This window comes from Cheilinus undulatus, linkage group 16 (genome assembly GCF_018320785.1).
Source record: "Cheilinus undulatus linkage group 16, ASM1832078v1, whole genome shotgun sequence".
Classification (NCBI taxonomy): Eukaryota; Metazoa; Chordata; class Actinopteri; order Labriformes; family Labridae; genus Cheilinus; species Cheilinus undulatus.
This window is the reverse complement of record NC_054880.1, coordinates 37,316,345-37,340,025: the sequence shown is the minus strand read 5'-3', so window position 1 is coordinate 37,340,025 and position 23,681 is coordinate 37,316,345. Positions and strand designations below refer to the sequence as shown.

General features: G+C 39.2%; 1 protein-coding gene across 1 annotated transcript in view; it reads right to left on the bottom strand.

Moving 5' to 3' along the window:
• Nucleotides 1–23,477, bottom strand: part of vps50 (VPS50 EARP/GARPII complex subunit) — a 203,554-nt gene extending 180,077 nt beyond the window's left edge. The window contains exons 1-4 of the mRNA XM_041809537.1: nucleotides 23,338–23,477; nucleotides 22,723–22,791; nucleotides 4,449–4,571; nucleotides 3,412–3,483 (exon numbers count right to left, since the gene is read on the bottom strand). Coding sequence (XP_041665471.1) covers nucleotides 3,412–3,483; nucleotides 4,449–4,571; nucleotides 22,723–22,791; nucleotides 23,338–23,370 — 297 coding nt within the window. The 5' untranslated portion in view covers nucleotides 23,371–23,477. The remainder of the gene's footprint in view (nucleotides 1–3,411; nucleotides 3,484–4,448; nucleotides 4,572–22,722; nucleotides 22,792–23,337) is intronic.
• Between the last annotated feature and the right edge of the window lie 204 nt (nucleotides 23,478–23,681).

Genomic DNA, 23,681 nt, shown 5'->3' with positions numbered 1-23,681 from the left:
TTGTTTTTGTTTGTTTGTTGCTGTTTTTTTTTTTTTAATGAGGCCTGCTCTCTGTTATATGATGGGCTATTGACTTTGGATTCCTTCTAACTTTATTTTGTGAAAAAAATGGAAGCCAACTAAGGCTATTGTTTGTTGCGGTTGTTTTGGGCTTTGAACAGTTTTTTGAGATGCTTGCATTTTTTTTGCGCAACCCCGCAATAGGTAATACAATAGACCATGCCTTGTTTATGTTTAAGAGCCCTTGGCTTTCAAAGGGTGAAAATAAATAAATCATTGAGAAACACACTCATTAGTTACCTGTTTTTGTTATATAGGTAAATGTTATACATACACGTATATATGTATGTGTATATATGCTCATGTATGTATTTTTTTATTCATACATAATGATTAATCCATTAATTGATCGTTAACATTATAGATGCTCGAGTTGGCAGGTTTCTTCCAAACGCCCATCCCTACTATGGACTAGGTCAAGTACAGAGCTCAAAGCCCACCACTTTGACTAAAAGCATCATGTGCTGAAAACAGCGCTTTTTCTGAGTTACTACATTACCAATTATCATCCTAACCTTTCCCAGAATCAGCATTTTCTTATTGACTGTTTTCTTTTCCAAATGCTGTGAATGACTTTTGTTATCAAATAGCTGAAATAGATCTGACTTAACAAATTTTAGTTTCCAAGACTTTAAATTGTCAGTTTTTATGAGAACACTACTCATTTTTAATAGCAGCATACAGAACCCCACAGGTTTGAGCAGGTTTGAACCCCACAGTCCAGTTCATTTGACAAGTGTGAGTGCTCCATACCACCCTCAAGCACGATATATTTCTTTGGCCCCTGGCACAGATGGAGGAGGTGGGCTTCTGCACGATAAAATTGCCCATGGACGCATCCAAGCACAGATGCAAAACATGAACATGACATATGATCGGTGCAAGCTTCCCTCTTGACAATCATTTTGAACAGTGGCTGAGTGTCAGAGGGCCATATCTTTCTAAAACAGCTCTGCTTTTTGAAAACTGCATGTGTCATATTACAACATGATGTTGTGTCTGCGCTCAGGCCTGCGTGGGCCAGGAGCAGAGTGGGTGCAGGCGAGCAGAAAAGCAGGTGAGGGGCATAATTGTGCTCCATCAGAGTACAGGGTAGGGATGAGTGTTGAAATACAGTACCAACATGGTTAGGATCAGCTCAGTCGAGCTGTTTGTTGGCTCCCAAATGTGTCTACCACTTTTTAACAGTTTGGCTTTTTAAACTCATCATCACTCCAGCAAGTTTTATTTTATTTTAGCATGGTACCATTTCAATCAAAACATGTTTGTGTCAAAACAAGTCATTCTTTATACATTGGGCTCAGATAGGCTCTTAGCTCAGAACAAGACTCCTCTAGACTCTTGTCTCCTTTTATCCAGCTAGACAATGCTAGATGCTAGAAGGTCTACAGGACTGAGTAATTTGTGATATTGATCACCTTCAAGCCGCTTTTTTGTAAAGTGCAGGGGTCCTACTCAATGTATGTAGAATTTATCTGATTATAGCTGCAGTGTACAGGTCAATATAGAGCTAAAGCTGGATTGTTTACAACAGAGACACTCAGACAACAAAGAGGATGAGGTTCTGCTAGAAATAACTCACATCCAATAACTTCACTCATGAACTTCCTTCTCCTCAAGAGCCATTATTGTAAGTAAATACTTTAAGGCTCTCTAATCTTCATGTATGCTCTCCTCAAAGACTTGACCTCTCCCAGTAATCTGTAGGGTAATTCTGTGACTGTAATAATGATCTCTTTTTGTGTATCCTCCTGTTTTGAGCCCTCTTGGTGGAATAGGATGTTTCTGTGAGCCTTTACTTCCCCCCATGTGAGTCTGAAATTCTCTGCTTCAATGTGAAGAATCCAAGGTATGATCTTCAAGTGATTTCAAACTTAACTTGACCGTGTACCTTATGTACATGTGATGCATGAGATCTGTTGTGTGTTAAGCTGCTGAGAACAGAGGAGTTAACCTGTAGAAGTCTGAAGTTGGACACTACATTGTGGTATTATTCAGTAATGTTACATTAAGGTCAGTATCCCCATCTGATGTCACTTTTTGGGCTTGAGTTTACCATGTGATGCTCTCAGCATGTTTTTGGAGCATTCAGAATCTTTGAGCTTAATCTAGAGTTTTTTTGTGCATTATATGTCAGTGTTTTGGGTTGTTGCCATAAACAAACAAATAAATATGCATAAAGAAATCATTTTTGTCCATTTATGTGTTGATAATGGAGAAATATTCATGTATGGTGCATTTAGAACAGATAAAACTGGCACAATCAATTTGTATTTAATCTCAAGTTCATTATGAAAGTTGTGAGATTTATTGCAATTAATTTTTTTTATCCCTTGACAGCCCTAGTTAATTGTTGACTCTAAATTACCCATAGATGTGAGTGTGAGGCCAAATGGTTTTTTTATCTCTGTGTGTGAGATCAACTAGTGACCTATCCACTCTGTACCTTCCTCTCGCCCCGTGTCAGCTGAGATTGACTCCAGATAAGTGGTATGGACAATATGATGGAAAAATAAAATGAGGGACAACAACTATTATATGAAAAACACTGGTCTCAGCAGAGTCCTGCACAGGTCCAATTTTGCAAACCTACATCCACCCCCACCAGCAGAGCCTAGAACCGAAACCTAACCCCTTACCCACAATTATCTCTGTCTAATACCCGGATAAAACAGGACCTGTGAACAGTAGAAAGTGTCCAACTCAACCTGAATAAGACTACCTTTTCTTTCTCTCACACACATGAACACACACTCACAAATGCATGCACACATCAGTGAATACATGTTTCTGTTAAAATGACTGCCCACTTGTTTATGGTGCAACCAAAGGCTGTAAAACAAGAAAACTGAAAACTCACACTAGTACAAGAGGAAATATGCTACTATGACAGCAATTCCCTCAGGCCTCTCCAGCGTAATTGCCAAAGAGTAAAGTCTACATATGAGCTAATGACGAGGTAAAAAAGAAGGAAAAATGTGCCCAAAATCACCTCAAATCATGAAGGAGCTAATTTTTATCCTACTTGACAGTATTTGCTCATCTTTATGTAAAATATTTACTAATCATTGTCATATAGCCTATGATTTTCTTATTTTTATTGTCACATCTACCACTTGCTGCACTTTTTTTTGCAGGCCGCCTGCAAAGGACTCTAGGTCTCCATATCTGCAATTGGATAATTAGCTATTTTCAAAATAGCTTTGTCTCAATCACTGTGTGCCTGCCTTTAAAAAAAATCAATCTGTTTTTAGAGTCAACTCACAAGGTTTAACAGACAGAGTTTGGGCAGGTGTGTGCGTGTCTGTTTGTGAGTATGTGTGTAAATGGAGAAAAAGTGGAGGGGCTTACTGCTGCTTGTTGTTTCTTCAGTTTGTCTCTGTACTCCTCCAGCTCCTGCAGGTTTAGCTCAGGTGGGAGTTTCTATAATAAAACAAAGAAATGCAAACATTCAACCTTATTGTCTGTGTACATCTCCCCACGCAAGTGAAAGCACCTGAGACTTTTCTGCACCCATAAAACACAAAGTCATATCATATTTTTACACGGCTACATTCAAACATTTCTATTGTTAGGTGTAGTAAAACTTGCTTGTAGATGTCTGTCAGGCAGAAAATATTTTAAGTTTAATTCAGACTTTGAATTCATAAAGCAACTTCCAGCGCTGAGGGCCAGAGTAGGGATTTCATTTATCTTGAAAGAGCCTATCTTCACTCCTGAGAACCTTAATTTTCAAAGACATTTCAGCAGGCATTTCAAAGAGCTTAAGCTGGTTAAACTGGTGTGACAGAAGATAGCTGCAGCTCTCCCTTCATTCAGAAAAAAGAACAGAAACAAGAGGGCTCTCCTGAATGAATACACTCTGCCAGATCAGAAGTCAGATTAGTGAAGCAGGTAGAGGGCATTATTTAGTAAACAGCAAACAAACTCTGTGAGGGGAAAGAAGATATTATGGATTCATGGCCCAAAGGATGATAGGTAATTACTTTCAGCTTGACTGAGAGTCTCATTTCAGATGGTGTAGCAATACCAAGATAAATCTAATGAGATTTCACACCCTTCTTCTGTTGAGCGGATGCAATCCATCAATCTGGACGTCAACCGTGTGTGCACGGCTCTGCAGAAGTGGTGGAGACAGCAGCTCAGGTGAGAAAGAGTTTTAAGTCTGCCAATCAGACGGGGTTCAGAGCACAGAAAGGCACTTTTACTCGCATTAGAGATGCAATGCTGCTGTTATCAGAAGTAGCAAAAGTGTGGTGGGTGTGATGGAATTATTGTTTCAGTGCGGGGGCGTGGGAACTCTGGAGTGAGTCTCTTGTCGTCGTTTAATGAGTGAGTGGTGCTTGCTTAGTCGATAACGCTCATTCATACTGAGAAAAATATCTGACCTCCAGCTCGTGCTGCACCATGTCGAAGGAGTCGTTAGAAAAGTAGACCTCCTCGATGCTGTCGATGATCTCTTGCTCCGCCTGGGGGTCAATGGGCTGCTCCCTCAGCTCCCGCAACTCCTCCTGAAAGAAGGCCAGATGGACAGAGACAGAAAAACCATTAAGGGATGACCTTGATGTGAGCACTTAAAAGAGATGCAGAGGAGGAAAATAGAGAATTACATCATTTCCAAAGTAATGAAAACAAACTCGAATATGAACTTCAAGAAAATTACATCAGACAGAGAAAGAGAAAAAGGGCAATACAGGGAAATAAATAAGAAAAAAACAAGGGAAAGAACATGAAAGGGAGGACAAAGAGGATTAGAGGAACATGAGGTACAGAGTTTAAGAACAAGAGCAAGGATGAAGGACAAAGTGAAGAAAGGGTAGAATAGAAATGAGGAGGGGAACAAGAAAAAAGGGGACTGAAAAGAAGGGAGGAAAACATTCATTTTACAGTTTGGGAGGATATTGCAGCTTGTTTCGTTGGACAGCTGTCATAAGGGACAGCTGGCAGCCTTGAGAGGAAAGATGGGTAGAAAGAAATGACCGTAAAAAAGTACTACAGAGATCCCCCTTCAGAGCGTCTCAGAGGAACATCAGAGCTTCATTGATTAACATGCTGTGCATCCGTCGGGGCTTATTACTGCAGATGAAGGGTTTTAAACCCACATTCTTAATGAGCCAAGATAGTCACAGGTCAATAACAAGGAAGGGGATGACTGTGCCAGCAGTTTTTATCAAGGGAACGCTGCTGAACAAAAAATTTAAGGTGAGCAAGATTCTTGTAAGTAACTCCCTCAGTTGACTGTGCACTGTGTTTGACCTCTGCAGTTATATTTGGCAGTTTAACTCAATGTCATGTCCTTGGAATTAACAATTGTGTTAATGTTATGTTCAGGAAAACAAAACATCTACCTTAAGGAAGAAAATATCAATGTTTATAGTAGGGGTGGGAATAAGAGGAAAACTCATTATAAGACACAATGCAGTGCAGTAGACTACTGCGCAGTGTGGTCACTGTGGCATGGACCTGTGCAGAGCAGAGCAGTGCAAAACCATGCAATGCATTATGGCAGTAATGATGAAATCATGTAACATCAACTCTAAGATAACGGGCATACATACTTCAGGACAGTTGTATATTGATGCCACTAAGGTAGTATGCAGGATGAGAGTTTCTCTTACTATCATGCTTTATTTCTTCATTTCTTTAAGCAGCAGGGAAATTAGTTGAAATCCCTAATTAGGGTTGCGCTAATACATTTTTTTTTTTTTTAGACCAAGTACAGCTACAAGTACATTTGGGTAACGGGACAAGCCACATAGACAAGCCACATCTACTGCATGGATATACTAGTATTTCACACTTATCTTGGAAAGCTCCCACAGGAAGCGTTTGGGAAGGGCAGGTATTTTCCAAAAATTCTCAGAAGGTTATTGGAGGAACGTTCTGTCTGTCACAGTGATGGCAATTCAATCAGAGAAACAGTTCAAAAAGAAATTGTACACATGCACTACTCTTGAGCTGACAGGCTACAGCTGTCTTAGACTGTTAATGGCAAAGCTTCTGTGTGGAAAAATTGATGCCAAGGCTGGTTGCGAGATGTGCAAAAACATCTTCTCTGCAAAGACTAGCTTTCAGTGTGGCTCTTTGCTCTTGTTTTAATAAGAAATGTGGTCCAGTTCCGGTTAAACTGCCGCTTTCCTATAGCTGCTATATCTAAGCTAACGGCTACAGCAGCAGCGGTTGCTGGACACACCAGCAGACCGATCGCAAACCCATGCCGGAGTAGACTGGGAGAGGAGTGTCATGAAAAGCTTTCAGTGTTGCTCCCTACCCTTGTTTTAATATAGAAATGGTGTCCAGCTCTGACAAAACTGCCATAGCTAAGTCCGAGTTAATCACTCCACTAACAACTTTCCCCCATAACTCTCACAAACTCCTGCCAAAGCAGGTCGGCAGAAGAGCAAAAACATCTTTCTCATGATGAAAAGCTTTTAATGTTGTTTTTATTCTTCATTAGATAGCCTACATAAAAAATGGTCCAGTTCTCGTAAAACTGTTCTAGTGTATGGTTTGCAGTCTGCTCTTCTTTTGCTTTCATTTGTACTTAAATATCAAACTGCAGACGTGGCTCCAACTTTTCTGTATGCTCATATAATAGAGAACTAGTATAATGCTGGATTATACAGTTATGAAAGCAGTTCTCAGCGGCCGAGCTAACTGCTAATGCAAGTATACTGCTAACATTCCCATATCAAGAGGGTAAAAGCTCGATTTTTAAGCTATTATCTGCTGATACTGCTATCATGCTGATAATATTGTGCATCTGCAACTCTTAAAGGGGACATATTTTACCCTTTTAAGACAACTTTAGATTTGTCTCAGAGGTCCCCAAAACATGCCTTCGAAGTCTGTTGCTGAAAAAAACACTCTAGTACAGGATTTTTTCTAAAAAGCCCCTCTGTGTCAGCCCTGTTCAGAACGAGCTGTTTCTGAGTCTGTAGCTTTAAATGTTACTGAGCTGTCCGACTCCGCCCCTGACCACACCCCTCTCAGGAAATGGATGTGGCACTCCTAATGTTACAATGTTATTTAGCAGACTTTCAACCAAAGTTAAAGACCTTGCCCAAGGGCTCAAACTGTACTGGGATTATGCACTGACTGGTATTTGAACCATCGCTCACCCAGACCAAAGTCAGCAGGGTAACCTACTGAGCTATCCAGCTTCTCAGCTGGCAGCTGAGAGGAAGATCAGGAGAGAAGGGCAGAACTATATTCCAAGAGGGGATGGCCAACCGAACCTGGGGGCATGGCTAACTCCCCACATGACATCATGAGGGGAAATCTGAGAAGAGTTTGTTTCAGCACACATTTTCTGAAAGGTGGAGAATGGATTTTTCTGATTCTTGGGAGGATTGTTGACAGGCCAGGGGCACATACTTTAGTTAGTAAAGCCTGGAAAAAGTGATTTCTCCATTATATGTCCCCTTTAATGTCAGATACGACCTTGATTTCTGATACGTCATGACTTGGACATTATCTAATAACAAATGCAAACATGATTCCAGTGTGACAAATTCACACCTCTTCATTTACCAACATCCCTCTGAGTCTGAACTGAAACCACACATATGTTGTGCAGTTAATCTTCTGATGTTCTTTTCTACATTTCTTTAGATTTTGCCAACCCAGAATAATGCTAAATTGTCTGCTAGAAACACCAACAGTAACTTTCGCTCTTAGCTTTCAACAGTCTGTAAATATATATTCTGCTGTTTGTTTTGTGACACTACAATGCCACAGCCGACTGTTTAACCTTCCAAGATGTCACTTTCAAGCATTATTTGACAAAACACCGGTAAAGGAAGGTGTACAACAGATAACACTGTTGCCCATTATAGGGGCCATGTGGTGGAGTAGATAGCACTGACCTTGTCACTTCCTGGAGCTCTGCTCAAAGGGCTGTTTAGTCATGGTGGCCATAAGGGGCCATGTGCTGAGTTATGTAACTCAGTAGGGAAAAAGCACAGGGTTTTCTCACTGAGCGCTTTTCCTTTTCTTGAGGGCACAAGTATCTTGTGTTTACTTAAAATAATATGTCTGTCTTTTAGGGAGAACCAGTGGCTACTTTAACATATTACAACTTGAGTGGAACACAACAGAGATTTATCCTTTATGTTAAATGCTAATCGGGGGGAGATATATTTTGTTCCTGCCTCTGCTTGGACTGAATGCATCCTACTCTTTAACAGTGGCTGCTCCCAAAGCCTGCATATTTTACGGAGGGATCACATGGGAAGATACATGGAGAGATGGAGCATGGGCCTGGCGCAGGCCTGGACAGTGTCAATCAGGAGGGCCGGAACTGAACAGGACCAAGGTTGATGCGGCAAAGTGCAAAACCAGCATATGCTCCCATACCTGACCTGACCTGACCAGAAATTGATTTTTTTGTTTATTCTTGTAAAACTTGCAATTATCCAAAATCAACCTCGTTTTAGCTTGGAGAAACTATTAGTGGATTCCCAGAGTTGTTAGGATTTAACCCCAGGATAATATGAAGTCTTATAACCTGTTTTAATGTAATCAGTCAAACAGCGGCTGAGATGTTTAAGCTGGGCCAATGTGGTGACAAATGACAGCCAGCGTCCCTAAACTTAAAACCTCAACAAAGCAAATTACCACAAAGTTTTTTATTAAAAAGAAAAGTAGGTGGCTTCATTTTACGGCCTGAGTAGGAACCCTTTATTTAAAGTAATCCTGAGTTTAACATCTCTTATGTGGGAGATCAATGCTCTAAGCCATCAGCACATTCAAGCATAATGTGAAAATAGTCCTTAGGCTTGGGGAGGTGGTGAACCAGAGGTGGAAGTGGAATTATGGGATAAATGCAATTTAAACACCCCTTTAAATTCTATTATAAAAAAGTTGATACATCTCTATTAAAGATCTGCACTCATCATTTCATATAGACTTCCCTGCAGAGAACCGTGTTACACACCTGCCTAACCACAAATATTTTTCCCAGCTTCTATCAGCAGGAAGCACGCAGAAAGGCGATGAAGTGAGCCACCCATGTAAGTGAATCTGCTCCTGTGGGCGTGAGTGTGTCTAGCTGAGTGACATTTATATGAGGCAGCGGTGCTGTGAGTAACTCTCATGTTCACAGTCAAATATAGCCTCATTTAATTCAATTACACAAACAGAATCCCTTTTTAAACACTCTTCCACATACGAGGAAATAGGGAGGATGGGAAATGAAATGCATGCATGTGTCAGTGAGTGTGTGTGCATGCATGCGTGTTTGCAGCGCACACACCTTCAGACAAAAGTGTGTGTGCTTCCATGTTTAAATCAGGTAAAGGAGTGTGCAGGAGCCTTCGGGGGAAAACACGTGGGCGAGTGCATGAGATTGGAGAGGGGGGTGGAGAGGTAGGGGATCAGACTCCGCTGTCAAAAAGGGGGTGGGTGGGAAATCAGCTCAAATAAGAGGAAAAGGGAAGAAGGAGAGGGGGAGAGGGAGGGGGTGAGTCGGATGACTCATTGGTGGTGAAAGTTAGGGCAGAAAGAAAAAAGACAGAGGGATAAGGGAAAAAAAGAGTCATTTTTCCTGTGGTTACTCCTCCTGTGTCACTTCCTCTCTCTTTTAGGGCTGAACAATGCTGAAAAATTCAGAACACTTCAAGATACAATACTCATCATTTATTAGCTGCTTCTTAGCATGCTAATTGTTAGCATTCTAGCTGATAATTAGTCATTATTAAGAGCTTATTACCTTTTTGACAAGACCATAATCTGTGACAAAGAATTTTCTCTTAATAAACTCTGTATTTCTGCAAATTAATAGGATAAACCTAGAAAGGGACAGTGCATGTTAAGCAACACTTCTGTAAATATGCTAGAGTTAGCCATAAAGCTAATCCATCAAAAATTTAATTTGAAATCATTACATTTGTTGCTGCCTCCTTCTTCTATGAGAAGTCCACAAAGTTTAAATAAATTAAATGAGAATATTAAGTTTTATGCATTTTAAAATATTTTTGGTCTTTGAATAAAAAACACTGTTTCAAGCCATGCCTCTGTGTAACCTCCGAAAACAATATGATATTATGTCGTTAAAAAAATCAGATTTCATATCAGGTGGGGGAACATATGATTGGGACTGAAAAAAGTAGCCGATCTCTAGAAAGTAGCGTTTTATTTTCCAAACTACTTTAGAAAAAAATGATTATTACATTTTTTCATGGTGAACAGAGCAGCGCTGAACGATTTGCAAAAATAATCTAATTGCGATTTTTTTCCCAAATATTGTCACTGTAATTTAATATGCAATTATTCTTGGGTTAATCTTATATATTTTTCGACAAATTCAAGTAATAAATAATTCCATAAATAAGACCATGTGAATGAAAACAATGAAAATACTTCCAAAGCAATTAATCCAGCATGAATCTGAATATGGGTGTGCAACAAGCTGTGAGCTATAAAGGAGGCGGCTGGGGTGGAGGAGGTGAGACTAGGCTTCATCAGTTTTAGATGGAATGAGCTAACTATTTTTGCTTGTATTGCAAATGTGATGTCATTTGCTTTGTTTAAGGGCATTATCATTTTATGTCAATCATTTTGATTAAGAAAAACATACATAAACACAAAAAGGAGGATTTTTGTAAACCATTATAAAAAAAATTGACACTTTATCATTTGCATAATGTGCATAAAATCTCTGCTGCTACAAAAAACTGATTTATTAAACTGGTATTTTGACACATTTCAAGTTAAAGAAATACTGCAACTTCTGTGATTTGAAACTGCAGCGGGCAATAATGCAATTAATCTAATTTGCAATTAATTTCCCGGCCCTAGTACAGAGTGTAACATCTCTTCTGCGAAAATTAAAATAATGTGGTATTAGTACACACATTTAAGGTTAAAGAAAGAATCAACCTACTGCAATTTGAAAATTGTAGAGGGCTATATTGAGATTGAATCTAAATTTCTGAAACTGCCTGGCCTTAGAGGCCATCGTGGCAAGAAAGCCTTCCTTCTTTTTTGTTCCAAAGTTACAGCACAAAACAGATGCTCATATGTGAATCCTGATATCAGCTGCAGTGATTCTTTGATCAAATCTTACTTTTACTGATGAGGAACAAACAAAACCACATCACCGCGCCCCCTCCCTCATTCTGTAAATTAATCAAATTCTCATCTCATTGCGGAAATTAGAAATCTATTTGCATCCAAAGAGCAGGACCTTTAACGAACCTTATCAAAGCATCATTGTCTTGCAAGAGAGCTGACTGAATTTAGGAAATGAAAAAAAAGGTGCTCCACAACGCGGGGACTGGATAAAATAAGAGGAAAACGTCCTATGAGAGAGGAACACAGCAGGGGTGAAGGATACCAGGAGAAGGGCCAATTATTTCTACTCATTCATTACATGAACAAATCAAAACCTCCTTATTGTAATCAGTGTTGAATATTTATGTGAGCCTAACAGGGCAGAGACCCTCATCTGCTGCCTAAACAAGGGTTTAACACAGGTGCCTTCTGGGATATTAGTGCACGATCACAGCTGACAGAAAATCCCAGGATGCAGCACTGCTGTCAGCCGTTGGGTTAACAGGTAATACCATTCAATTTATACACTGAAGAGAGTGATTACTTCTCTGTCACAGCCAAAGCGCTCTTCTTCTCTGTTTCTATGATGTCACATTGTTGTTTTATTATGAGTGCATCATCAGGGCCTTGAAAGCACTATTAAACAAAAAACAATAATAATTTAGTCACCCACAGCCAAAATGCATGGGATTTGTCAAAGTAAGCTGTGCCTCCCTCAGGAAAGACAGTTAGAAATGATGGCTGGTTATCAGGCTTCTGCTCCTCACAGCTTCAACTCCTGTCCCTATCTTCAGAAAAAAAGCATAATGTACACTGGAGGCACTCAGCTAATCATATTCATGCTAATTTTCAACAAAACATTTCAATATTTAGCAGGAGAGGCACTCAGCCTGTTTAAATGTTTGAAGCAGTTAGTTCATTCTTCTGTGGTAGAAAAATGCACTAAGTGGAATGAGGGTGACCCCTGCTGGTGGAAAGTGGTACCTGGATTTTCAGCAATTACTAACGGCAGGATTCTACAGTAAGAAAACCAGTGTTTGCCTCAGGGAAAGTCAAGCCCTACAGGGAAAACCTGCTGTTAAAAACAAATCTCTCAACAGAACCGATGTTAAATCTTTAAAAAAATGATTCACACAGATATGATGAGACAGGTCCTGCTTGCAACACATGACTGAATCCATATTACAAAAGGTTTTTTTTAGCTCAACTTCTTTTTTTTTTAAACATGAAATGATACTTGGTTTTTCATTACACACAGTAAGAAATTACAAAAACTACTAAATATTCCATCATTTTAATTCAACTATGAAAGGCTTTGAGTGTTTGAAGAGGTTAACTCCCACAGAGAGAAACCTTAAAACTGTTTTCACTGCAGAATGCCATCAGCTTTGAACAAAAAGGATGAAAGGGATTGTTTATCTGCTTGTTTGTTTGTGGTGTGTGGCCACAAAGCAGCTAATAACATCACAGGAAACATACAGAGATCTACAAAGAGACATCAAAGTCATCTCAAAAAGCTCAGAGCCTTTAAGAGTCAAACAAAATCCTTTTTTTTTTTTTTAAATCTGCCCTTGGTTGTGAGTTTTGTATTAGTTGTGTTATAAATTACTTTTCTCTTACACATCAAATGATGTTGTTCTTTCTTTTGTGATCATTCCCCAAAGAGGATAAAGTGAAGTCCTCTGTTTTAAATATTATATTAATGATAATTTAGCACTGATATCATGAATAAACCTAAAATCTATCAAGTTCTGATTTATGGCTCCCCATTTTATCATCTATAAATCCTCATGTACATCTGGATAGGGCATTATGTAACCAGCAGCTGGTTAGCATGAGAGATCAGATTTGTCTCAGTGACAGGGTTCTCCTCCAGGTAAACTGCTACTTAAATCCATTGTCTGACATCTGGATGCTCAAACAGACCCCCGTGAAATGTACAAGCCAAATGATCCATCTCATCAGTGACATGTTTGACATCCAAACACGGCAAACAGGTAGGTTTAAGTCTGATTACTAGGACAAGTAAGGAATTGCCTTAAGGGTGATGCTCTGTACGACACCAGGACTCTGAGGCCTGCAGGTAAAATTGCAGCCAACCCCTCTCACCATGGCCATGGATGTTTTCAGGATCCTCTGGCACAAGGCTGCAGGCCATCAGGACCAAAACCTCCTGCAACAAGAGCATTATTATTCCCCCTTTGCTGTCAGTCTTATGATCTAATGATCAGTACTACGGCCCTCCCCTCACAGACTCTTAACCCCAGTAGACAAAAACACTGCATGTTTAAACAGGCTTTATGTGTTACATTAACATACCAGACTTTATCTCAACTGTTTACAACTTCACACTATTCCTTCTGAAAAAAATGCACTATAACCTAATCACCAGTAAACCTGCACCTCTGTACAGTTTCTCCTTTAGCACCTTTGTTCATATCTTTGTGATTTTCTATTGTATTTTATAGTTTTATTTTGTTACTAGATGTTTTTATGATAATCTATCTACCTTTCTAGCCTCTTAGAATTTTTATTGATCGTCTATGTTATCTGTTATGCACCAAGTCAAATTACTTACATGTTTCAAATGTACTTGCAATAAAACCCGATCCTGATTCTTTTCTAGAAACAAAGGCTTCAAAAAAGGACAAAGGTCAAATGTGGAACTGGACAAAAGATGCACTAAATATCAGTTTCACTTCCTGCTAATGACTACATGAAACCAAAGGACAGAGTCAGAATAGTGGCTGTACAATTCTCACTAAAACAGGAATCATGATTTTTCTCCCTGAGAGTTGAGATCACGACTGCCTCTCTCAAAATTCACTTTATTGCTGTTTCACTGGCTGTTTGTGTACGCAGATACAGACAGGTGTATCTAAAAAAGTTTTTTTTTCCTGTGATTTAATTCAAGACATTACAAAGTGAAATATTTCAAGCCGTTTTTTTTTTTGTTTTAAACTTGATGACTACAGCTTACAGCTCACATAAATCCACTATCTTAAAATATTCAAATATCACAAGCATCAAGATTTATAACACGGAAATGTTGGCCTTCTGGAGAACTATTCTCATTTATGCACTCAGTACTTGGAGCTCCTTTTATACAAATTACCGCATCTATGTGGTGTGTCATGGAGGCGATCAGCCTGTGGCACTGCTGGGGTATTATGAAGCCCAGGTCGCTCTGATAGCAGCCTTCAGCCTGCCTGTACTGTTGAGCCTGGTTTCTCTCATCTCCTTCCTCACATTTCCCCAGATTCTCAGCGGGGTTCAGGTCAGACCAGTTGGCTGGCCAATCAAACACAGTAACACCGTAGTCAGGAAACCAGTTTCTGGTCATTCTGACTTCACTGTGGACAGGTGCTAAGTCCAGCTGGGAAAGGAAGTCAGACTCTCCAAAAAGCTTCTCAGCAGATGGAAGCATGAAGGTCTCTAAAATCTCCTGATGACGGCTGACAGTGCTGACTCTGGACTTGATAAAGACCAGTGGACTAATAGCAGCAGATGACATGGCACCCCAAACCATCACTGACTGTGGACTTTCACATCAACATTCCAAGCACCTTGGATTCTGTGCCACTCTGATCTTCCTCCTGACTCTGGAATCTTGATCTCCAAATGAAATTCAAAATGTACTTTCATCTGAAAACAGGACTTTGGACCACTGAGCAACGCTCCAGTTCTTTTTTCCTCAGCCCAGGGGAGTCGCTGACGACACTGACTGTGATTCAGAAATGGCTTGAAACTAGGAAAAAAACACTTGTAGTCCATTTCCTGGACCCATCTGTGTGGTGATCCAGTGACTCCAGCCTCAGTTCTCCTTGTGAAGCTCCCCTAAGTTCTTGACTGTGCTTTGTTTGACAATCCTCTGAAGGTTGAGCTCATCCCTGTTGCTTGAGTACCTTTGCTTACCACAAATTTCTCTCACAGTCGAATCTCTGTAAATATGCTTTGATACAGCCTCTGAGATCAGCCTGCCCTTTCAGCAGTGACCTTCTGTATCTTACCCTTCTTGTAAAGGGGGTCAGTGATTGTCTTCTGGACAACTGTCAGGTCAGCAGTCTTCCCCATGATCGAGATGTGTGTACTGAACCAGAGTGAGAGAGCAAAGGTTCAGGAAGCCTTTGCAAATAGGACTTTTCCACAATATTCTCATATTTTGAGATAGTGGATTTCAGATTTCATGAAAGGCTTGAAATGTTTCAGTTTGCATGAGATAAATCCAGAATACATGGAAGTTTCTATTTCTGAAATAAATCCTGAGAAAAAGGGAACTTTCACATGATATTCTAGTTTTTAGATGCACCTGTATACAGTACAGTTTAAGGCAGCCAGTGCTTTCCTTCTATTCTATGAAGGACTTTGACCACAGTCAGACACAGTCATGCATGGTCATACAGCAGGGGTCATCAAGTAAATTTGCACAAGGGCCAGATTTAGTATTGACAGAGACTCTGGGGGCCGGGCTTTCAAACAAACAAAAATTAAATACATAATGTGGGCTAAAAAACATATTATTGTATTAGTATTTGTATTTGCTTTCGAACCCAGGGGAATGAGCCCTCCCCTGTTGTGATTTAGCACCAATATAAACCAATTTTTGACACTTTTTAATCCCTTTTCACTACATCATTCAGCCATTTCTGCAACTTTTTTGCCAATTTTAACCCATTTTTGATGATTCTTGCCACTTTTAATCCAAGTTTTGCCACTTTTTGCCCATTTTGCCACTCTTTAACCCCTTTTAACCACTTGCCTGCCAATTATTGCCCCTGTGTGCCACTTTTTAAACCCTCTTCACTACTTTGCCTGGCATTTATGCTATATCATTACCAATTTTAGTTAATTTTGCCCCTTTTTGCCTCTCTAACCCAATTTATGCAATTCTTAACTCCCTTTTTACCACTTTTCCTTCATTTTTTTATTGCCTTTGTGCCACTTTTTTATCCATTTGTCACTTTTCAACTATTTTTGCCACTTCTCATCTACTTTGCCACTTTTTAACCCATTTTCATTACTGTGTTTGCACCTTTTTTGCCACTTTTGACCCATTTTTGATACTTTTTGCCCCTTTTTTCCTCTTTTTCTGGCCATTTTTGCAACATTTCTACCAGTCTTAACCTATTTTCCGAAATATATATATTTTTAAATTTACTTATGATGGCTGACAAGTAAATTTCTGTAAAAACAGATCAAATGCTTCGCCATTCTAAAACTTTTTCAATATTAAACGTTATTCTATTAATTTTGGGCTGGGTTTAACAGCTGCAGCTGTTTAAAGCCAAACAATACCCTTAAAACCAGAACATCTTCCTTTCCTCCTTTTCTGAATTTAATGATCTTCTGGGGCCGGATAGGAAGCTTTGGGGGGCCTGATAGGGCCCTCAGGCCGCCAGTTGATGATCAGTGTCATACAGCTGTAGAGTTCGTCTTTTATGGGGGTCTGTGCATTTCATTCCACACATAGTAAGGCATGAAGCTGGGCCGTATTATGGGCTGTATGTGGAAAAGGTTTAAAGGCCAGCCATGGGTGTTGTGTTTTAACTGATGTTTATTTTAAGTATTTATTTAATTTTTATGAAGCTTTATTTTTTTAATACCTATAAAAATGCCTTGCCTCAAAAAAGGTGGGTTGAATCCTTTTGTCAAGCAAACAAAGCCTTTCAAATATTTCAATCAAAACCACAAAGGTCAGCATATTCAAACATCTGAAAAAAAGCTGAGGCAGCAAATTTGTCCTTGATGATAAATGACTGAAGTGATGCTCCATGTGACCGTGTCCCTGGCAGGACAATGAACCCTACAACTGCTCACAATAGTGAGGCCAGCAGCTTAGTAGAAGAATAACTAGCCTATGTTTATATATTCCTATTTTGGCTCCATCAGATCTTTAAGTCAAGTCCAAACAGTGACTAGAAGAGCATCATTTGTCAATCATCTCCCCTCATCAGTCGTTCTCACTGCAGTGAGCCAGCTGTTGCTGTCAACTCCTGCAGGATGATAAATGATGTCAGTGATGGCTAAAATGATTGGAAGCACGCTAACAGTTCCAAGCAGCACATTTAAGATTAAGAACCATAACAGCACACAAACATTCACACAACTTTGTCTCCACACACTGAGCAGCTGTGTTAAATACACAACTCCTCAGTGGCCTACTTACAGGATTAAACACAAAGAGGGCTGCAGGTTTCCAGTAAATATAAAGCCCAGCGTGTGTGGGTCATATTACATTTACCTGGATGATGAGAGGCTGAGGGCTGAAGAGTAAAGTAAATAAAGTCAATGCATGATATCATCTAATAATCAGTGCAGTGTTTTGGCTGCACACACACCAAGCAGGTGCTCTGCTGCACACAGGAGACATGATTCAGATGTAACATAGAGCAGTAGGTAATCACGCCCCTCACATTCATACAAGTGCTAACAGTTTTTCTATCAAGCTGCAGGACACGAGGTCATTTCAGATTAAATTAGCCCAGTGGTTCCCAAAGATTTCAGGAGGTGTGTGGGACCCTGTCTGCTCTGATGTTGTCCCAATTAGATGTACATATATTCTTTAAATCACGGTTAGAAACATAAACCACAGTGCATTAGGGCCACCCTAAAAGATGTTTAAAAAATAAGAGGCTGCATTAAATTTTGGGCAATAAAATTGGAAATTTTGTCAGAAAAAAAAAATATGTTTTTGAGATTACAAAGTCTATGATTACAAGGAAACAAACTCAGAGTTGCAGAGTTCAAAAAGTTTTAAATTTTAGTAGGAAAAAACTCAAAACATCAGAGTTTAAAAGTCGTACATTTTGACATTAAAATCTCAAAAATTCAAGTTTCTTTAAATCATAATTGCACAACAATTCAAAGTCAAAAATTCACAAGAAACCAAACTGAAAACAGTGGTTACATTTTCAACTTTTTGACTTTTAGTCCCAAAAATTCCAAGTTTTGGCTGACCTACATTTACAACTTTTAAAGTTAGAATTTCTATTTTCTTCCCTCAAAAATTAATTGAATTTTAAACTTGAGATGATTGAGGTTTTTATTTTGAGTTTTAATTATTTTGAATTTGATCCTCTTTTTTTCTAGAGTGCCTTGATACACTGTCACAATAATGTGTAGTTTATACCAGTGATTCTCAACTGGTGGGTTGGGACCCAAAAGTGGCTCGCGGATGTGTGCCTGGGAAAAAAATTGTGCCAAATTGCCTATGAGACTCTATAAAACCTGCATGTTTTGTCCTGTTTCATTGTTTTGTTACACTGTGTCTACTGTCTTGGGCTCAAGTTCTACTATTTTTTATTAAACACATCTGATTGACCTAAAAGATCTCGCAATTCTCCTTGGGGAGTTGATGGTGGGTCCCATGACTCAACCAGTTAAGAATCACTGGTTTATACATCAATCTTCTTTCAAGAACAAGTGTCTGTAGGCCTGTTATTATGGGATTTTATCAATAAAAACAATTAAAATTGATGTGTACTTTTCCCAAGTGGGTCCTTAGCTTTTCTTAGATAAGCAGGGGGGACTTTAGGAAAAAAGGCTGCGAACCAATGCATTAGACAAGGGTGCAATGAGATCTATAAACTGTGGTTTTCCAGCATAAACATGTGAAAAATATAATTTTATGCTTAACTTAGAGTGATTGTTGTCCACATATCTGGTTTGGCAGTATCAAATGATTCTATATTCAAAGCCAGCATCCTAAAGCCTGTTTTTAAAGACTCATCTCACCTTTCTTTCTTCCTCTCATTACACTGGGAGTACAAAAACGATCCTTATCTCATCTAACCTGTGAGAAGTTTTCTGCAACAACAGGCCTGGCGACATATCCAGAAAGCACTGACCCAATACAACACAATGATCTACAATGTTAATACTGTCAAATAATAATCCAACATCCTGAGCCCTTTGTGGCTTTTCTTATAGCAGAAAAAAGATCCAGAAAATGTCCTATCAGACAAAAAAGGAGTCATTTTAGTGTGTGCCTTTCAAAAGAAACTGCCATTGTTTGTCACAAGTCTTTTTCTTTCCCCAATGTGAGAGCACAAATAGACTAAAAGATAGTTTTCAAGCACTTACAGCTTCATATTTCACAACTCCCCTGAGATAAGACAAACTTCCTTTAAGTCTTATCTTTTGCAGCATCTTTTAGTGCACAAATGAAACATCTGCAAGTTAAACACGTCAAGAAGACAACTCCATACCATTACAGTCAAACTTTGATGATGATAAAAACAACATTAACTGTTAAAAGCACTGTCTTTCTTAAAGGAATTGAATGTCTAGTTGAATCAACCATGCTATTATCACCCCCCACTGAGAATTAATGGAGTTGGTCACCTTCCAAATTGTGCTCTGCTTGCCACTGCATTAGTAGAAGGTCACCATAATAGGGCAAAGTCACAGCAAAGCCACCAAACTCGCAGTGCACTGAGGTGTAAGTCAGTAAGTGACTTTACATTAATAGAGCCGATCTGCAGTCACCCAAAAATCTTCTTGACAAATAGAATTTGTACAAGTGGGTAATGACAAATGTTTCCTGTGACCGAGCATGACTGATGGCATTTTGTCAAGGCAACATGTAACTAAAAAAAAGTTTCAGAAGACAACATTTTACACTGCTGGAGCTCAGATTAATGTCAAGCAGATCTTAAAGTGCTGGAAATCGTAGCCTTGAGTCTCTTGGCATTACCGTCTAAAAAGTCTTATGTAATCATGTCATTGCAGGAGGCTGTTTAAAACACAGTCAGAAAATGGACAAAGATCATTTCTACATCATCTACAGTGCATTCAGAAAGTATTCAGAGCCCTTCACTTTTTAGTTTTGTTATGTTGCATGTATTTAGACACTTTGCCTCAACACTCTTGACCACTGCTGAGATGTTTCTACACCTTGATTTGAGTCCATCTGTGGTCCATTTAATTGACTGGACATGATTTGGAAAGGCACACACCCCTCTATAGAAAACCTTACAGCTGACAACGCATATCAGAGCAAAAACCAAGCCCTAAGGTCAAGGGCTTTGCCTGTAGTGCTCAGAGACAGATACAAAAGAAGGATACAAAACGTTTCTGCTGCACTGAAGGTTCCCAAGAGCATAGTGATCTCCATAATTCTTAAGTGGAAGAAGTCTGGCATGACCAGAACTCTTCTAAGAGATGGTCACCTGGTAAGAGGAGTGACCAAGAACCTGATGGGCACTCTGAAGGAGCTCCAGAGATCCTGTGTGGAGATGGGACATAGTGGAGAGGCTAGACAGATACCTCTCCTCAGTGCAAAACACATGAAGCCCGCTTGGCGCTCACATAGAGTATTTTGCAAACTCCAAGTGGGCTTTTGTGTGTTTTGCACTGTGATGGTTGTCCCTCTGGAACTTTGTCCCATTCCAAATCGTGTCCGATCAGTTCAGTTTACCTCAGGTGGTCTCCAGTCAAGGTGTAGAAACATTTCAGCTAAGATCCAGAGAAATGGGAGGAACCTGAGCTAAATTTCAAGCACCCTTGCAACAGATCTGAATACTTCTGCAAATGTGATATTTCAGTTTTTTATTTCAATAAATTTGCAAAAGATTTTAAATAGCCTACCATTTTCAATTTGTCATTATGGGGTACTGAGTGTAGATTAATAAAAACTAGATCAAAATAGCAATTTCCGCTGAAATTGCGTGGGGATGCTGAGAGCTGAATTGTGGAAGAACTGCTGAAAATAGCCAAAAGCACAAATAGCTGAAAATAGCATAAAAATAGTATGAAATAGCATAAAATGACATAAAGGTAGCTGAAAAATGGCTTTCAATAGCTCAAAAAAGGAATAAAAATAGCTGAAAGTAGCCTTTAAATAGCTTAAAATAGCATAAAAATAGCTGATTTTGTCCTATAAGTAGCTGAAAATTGTACTCAATGGCTGAAAAAGCATGAAAATAGCTGAGAATAGCATGAAAACAGCTTTATTTTAAAATCTAAAAGTTAGAAATGAGAAAAGTCATAGCAGTCGAATGACAAAGAAACTGAATTTTTAAAAGGTCAAACGGTGTCAATAAGACAAAGTATGAAGGCGGAGATAGTCGGCAGGGAAGACTAATAATAAACAAAATGGCTGACGCGAATATCAATAGTGTGGATGCTCAGCATCCCCACTACTGAATAAAAATTTAATTTAACTGACTGTAGCCCAAGGCTGCAACAGAAAAAAAGGAAAATAGAATTTTAATACCTCCTAAATGCACTGTATGCAACTGATCTGACTCAAAAACTAAAACAATTATGACACATTCATCTGGGGTAGACAGAAAATCAGTATCTTTAACTTTGAAACAATGCCTGTTAAAAAACACATAGCCTATCAAATGATTCTGACACCTTTTCTAACAGCATCAAAAACTGGGTATTTTCTGGGTGTAAAATACCAAAGGTAATATTTCATTACCAAAAAAACGCCATAAAAGAAACTGTTTCCTTGTCTGTCACTTCCCCTGCTTTTTTTAAATGCATATATTTTTTTCAGTATTTTTCCATAAACAACTGTCACATTCAAAAATATTTTTTTTCTTAAGACAATCTAGAAACAACAAATTAAAAAGCATAGAAAATTTAAAAAAGAAGTAAAACAATCATGAGCACAGTGAAGCTGGTCCCTGCACTGCTTCCTAATAGAGACTGACATTTTTTAAACAAGTTTCTATCTATTGGACCTGACCTTTAATAATCTAATGAAGCTACCTTGACAGACAGTCTTTCAATTTGGCTAACATCAGCTCATATGAAGCTGTTACAGTCATGAGTTATATTCAGCCCTTATAGCTGAGTGTTTTCATTTTTCCTGCCCCTTAATACAACTCTGGCTGCAGCATGTAAGTGCAAACCCAAACCGTGTCTGTGAAAGTCCCGCTGTAGGAATGGATTTGTCTAAAAGAATGCAAAGACAGGATGAGGCAGGCAACAGTTGGACCAGCTATTTGTAAGAGATAGAACTTAAGCATCTTTATAGCGTGCAAAAAATGCTTGAAAAATATAAGTATTTGCTGGTCAGTTGATTTGAAAGCTATTCTTTCACTCATTTGCTTGCAGATGCTTTGTGTTAAAACATAACTGAATAGCTGTAGTTGGTTTTGAAGCTTTGGTACTTCTCAATACTTTAACTCATTTAAATAAAGGTGTGTATTGTTTGAAAACATGAGTATAAGAGCACTGGAAGTTTGGACAGCCTTGCATTCAACCCTGTTGTGTCACAGCTATAGATGTAGCAGCCTGGAAATGAGACTCATTTGGGTCCTTTAATGTTTATGCATAGTCCTGTAGCCCAGCACATTAACCCATACTATAACACTGAGCAGGTAGTTAAATTCATAAAAGAGCACACTGGCATAACTTTCTAGGTATACTGCAAAAATGTAACATCTGTGCCAATACTCCAGTTGTCAACCACTGATCCATCGAACATTCAGCTTATAACACAATGTAAAATGTTAAATATATAGCTTTTTAATATCTACAGTGTAAACTTGACTGCATCACATAATTTCATTGAAGGCATACACAGGTCAAATGCATCAGGCACAACATCAATACTGACAGCTAATGTTGTAGAAGTGAGGTGGGATTTACCTTGCTTGGGATCCTGAGGTTCTCCACAGGACTGAGGTCTGCCATGCTCTCTTGGGGGCTTTTCAGACCCTGTCAAAATAAGACTGAGTTAGACTTCAAAAGCCCTAAAACGTCAATTTATTTCAACCGTTTTTACAACTCGGACTTGTTCCTGTTGTCACGGTGCTCGTTATTTATCAGCAGACACTGATGACTCTGCATGAAGTTAAAAGTGGAACTGCTGGGCAGATTTCAGTAACAGATATGTTTTGTTGTGTCCACCGGTGAACCAATGAGTCTAACGTTACCGCTGTGCAAACTGAGAACTTCCCTAACCGCCCAGTTTCCACTGTTGTGCTTTGTTGTAGTGCTTGTTTGCTGGTAGACAACCCAAAAGACACGAGTATGAATGCCAAAAACTCATGTGACCGTTTTCATTTAAGGCTAATAGTTCGGACATGTAAAACAGTAGCTGAAAAAGCAGCTGTAACCCGGACTGAATGTGCCCTTTCATTAGCGACACAGTGAGCTGTCAAATTAGCCACCTAGCTTTGCTAGCTATAATGCTAGCTACCCACAGCTGTCAGAGGAAAAAAGGACCAACGGCTATTTTTTCCGTGGCCGTGCTTTGCTCACCTGCCGGGCCATGAGTGACTTTATCTTCTGCATTGTAATTCCCACTCGTGTCAGGAGACAGACAATAGAAAAAAAGTGGCAGTTTGGTTTTGTTGTCAACGAAGCGCCTCCATCACTACGAGAGGGGAGCCATAGTTGACCGTCACGTGACTGGTACGGTAGGAACGGGAAAATTCCACACCAACATGGGAAATGTAGTTTTTGCCTTCAAAGGGTTGTTTGAGACATAAACCGTGGACGTATCACCGGTGAAATAAAACTATTGGAGTTTAACGTTAAAGTACTCAAACTGTTCCAAATTTGAAACAAAATGTAGTGTCCTGTTAATATTTGTATACATGCAC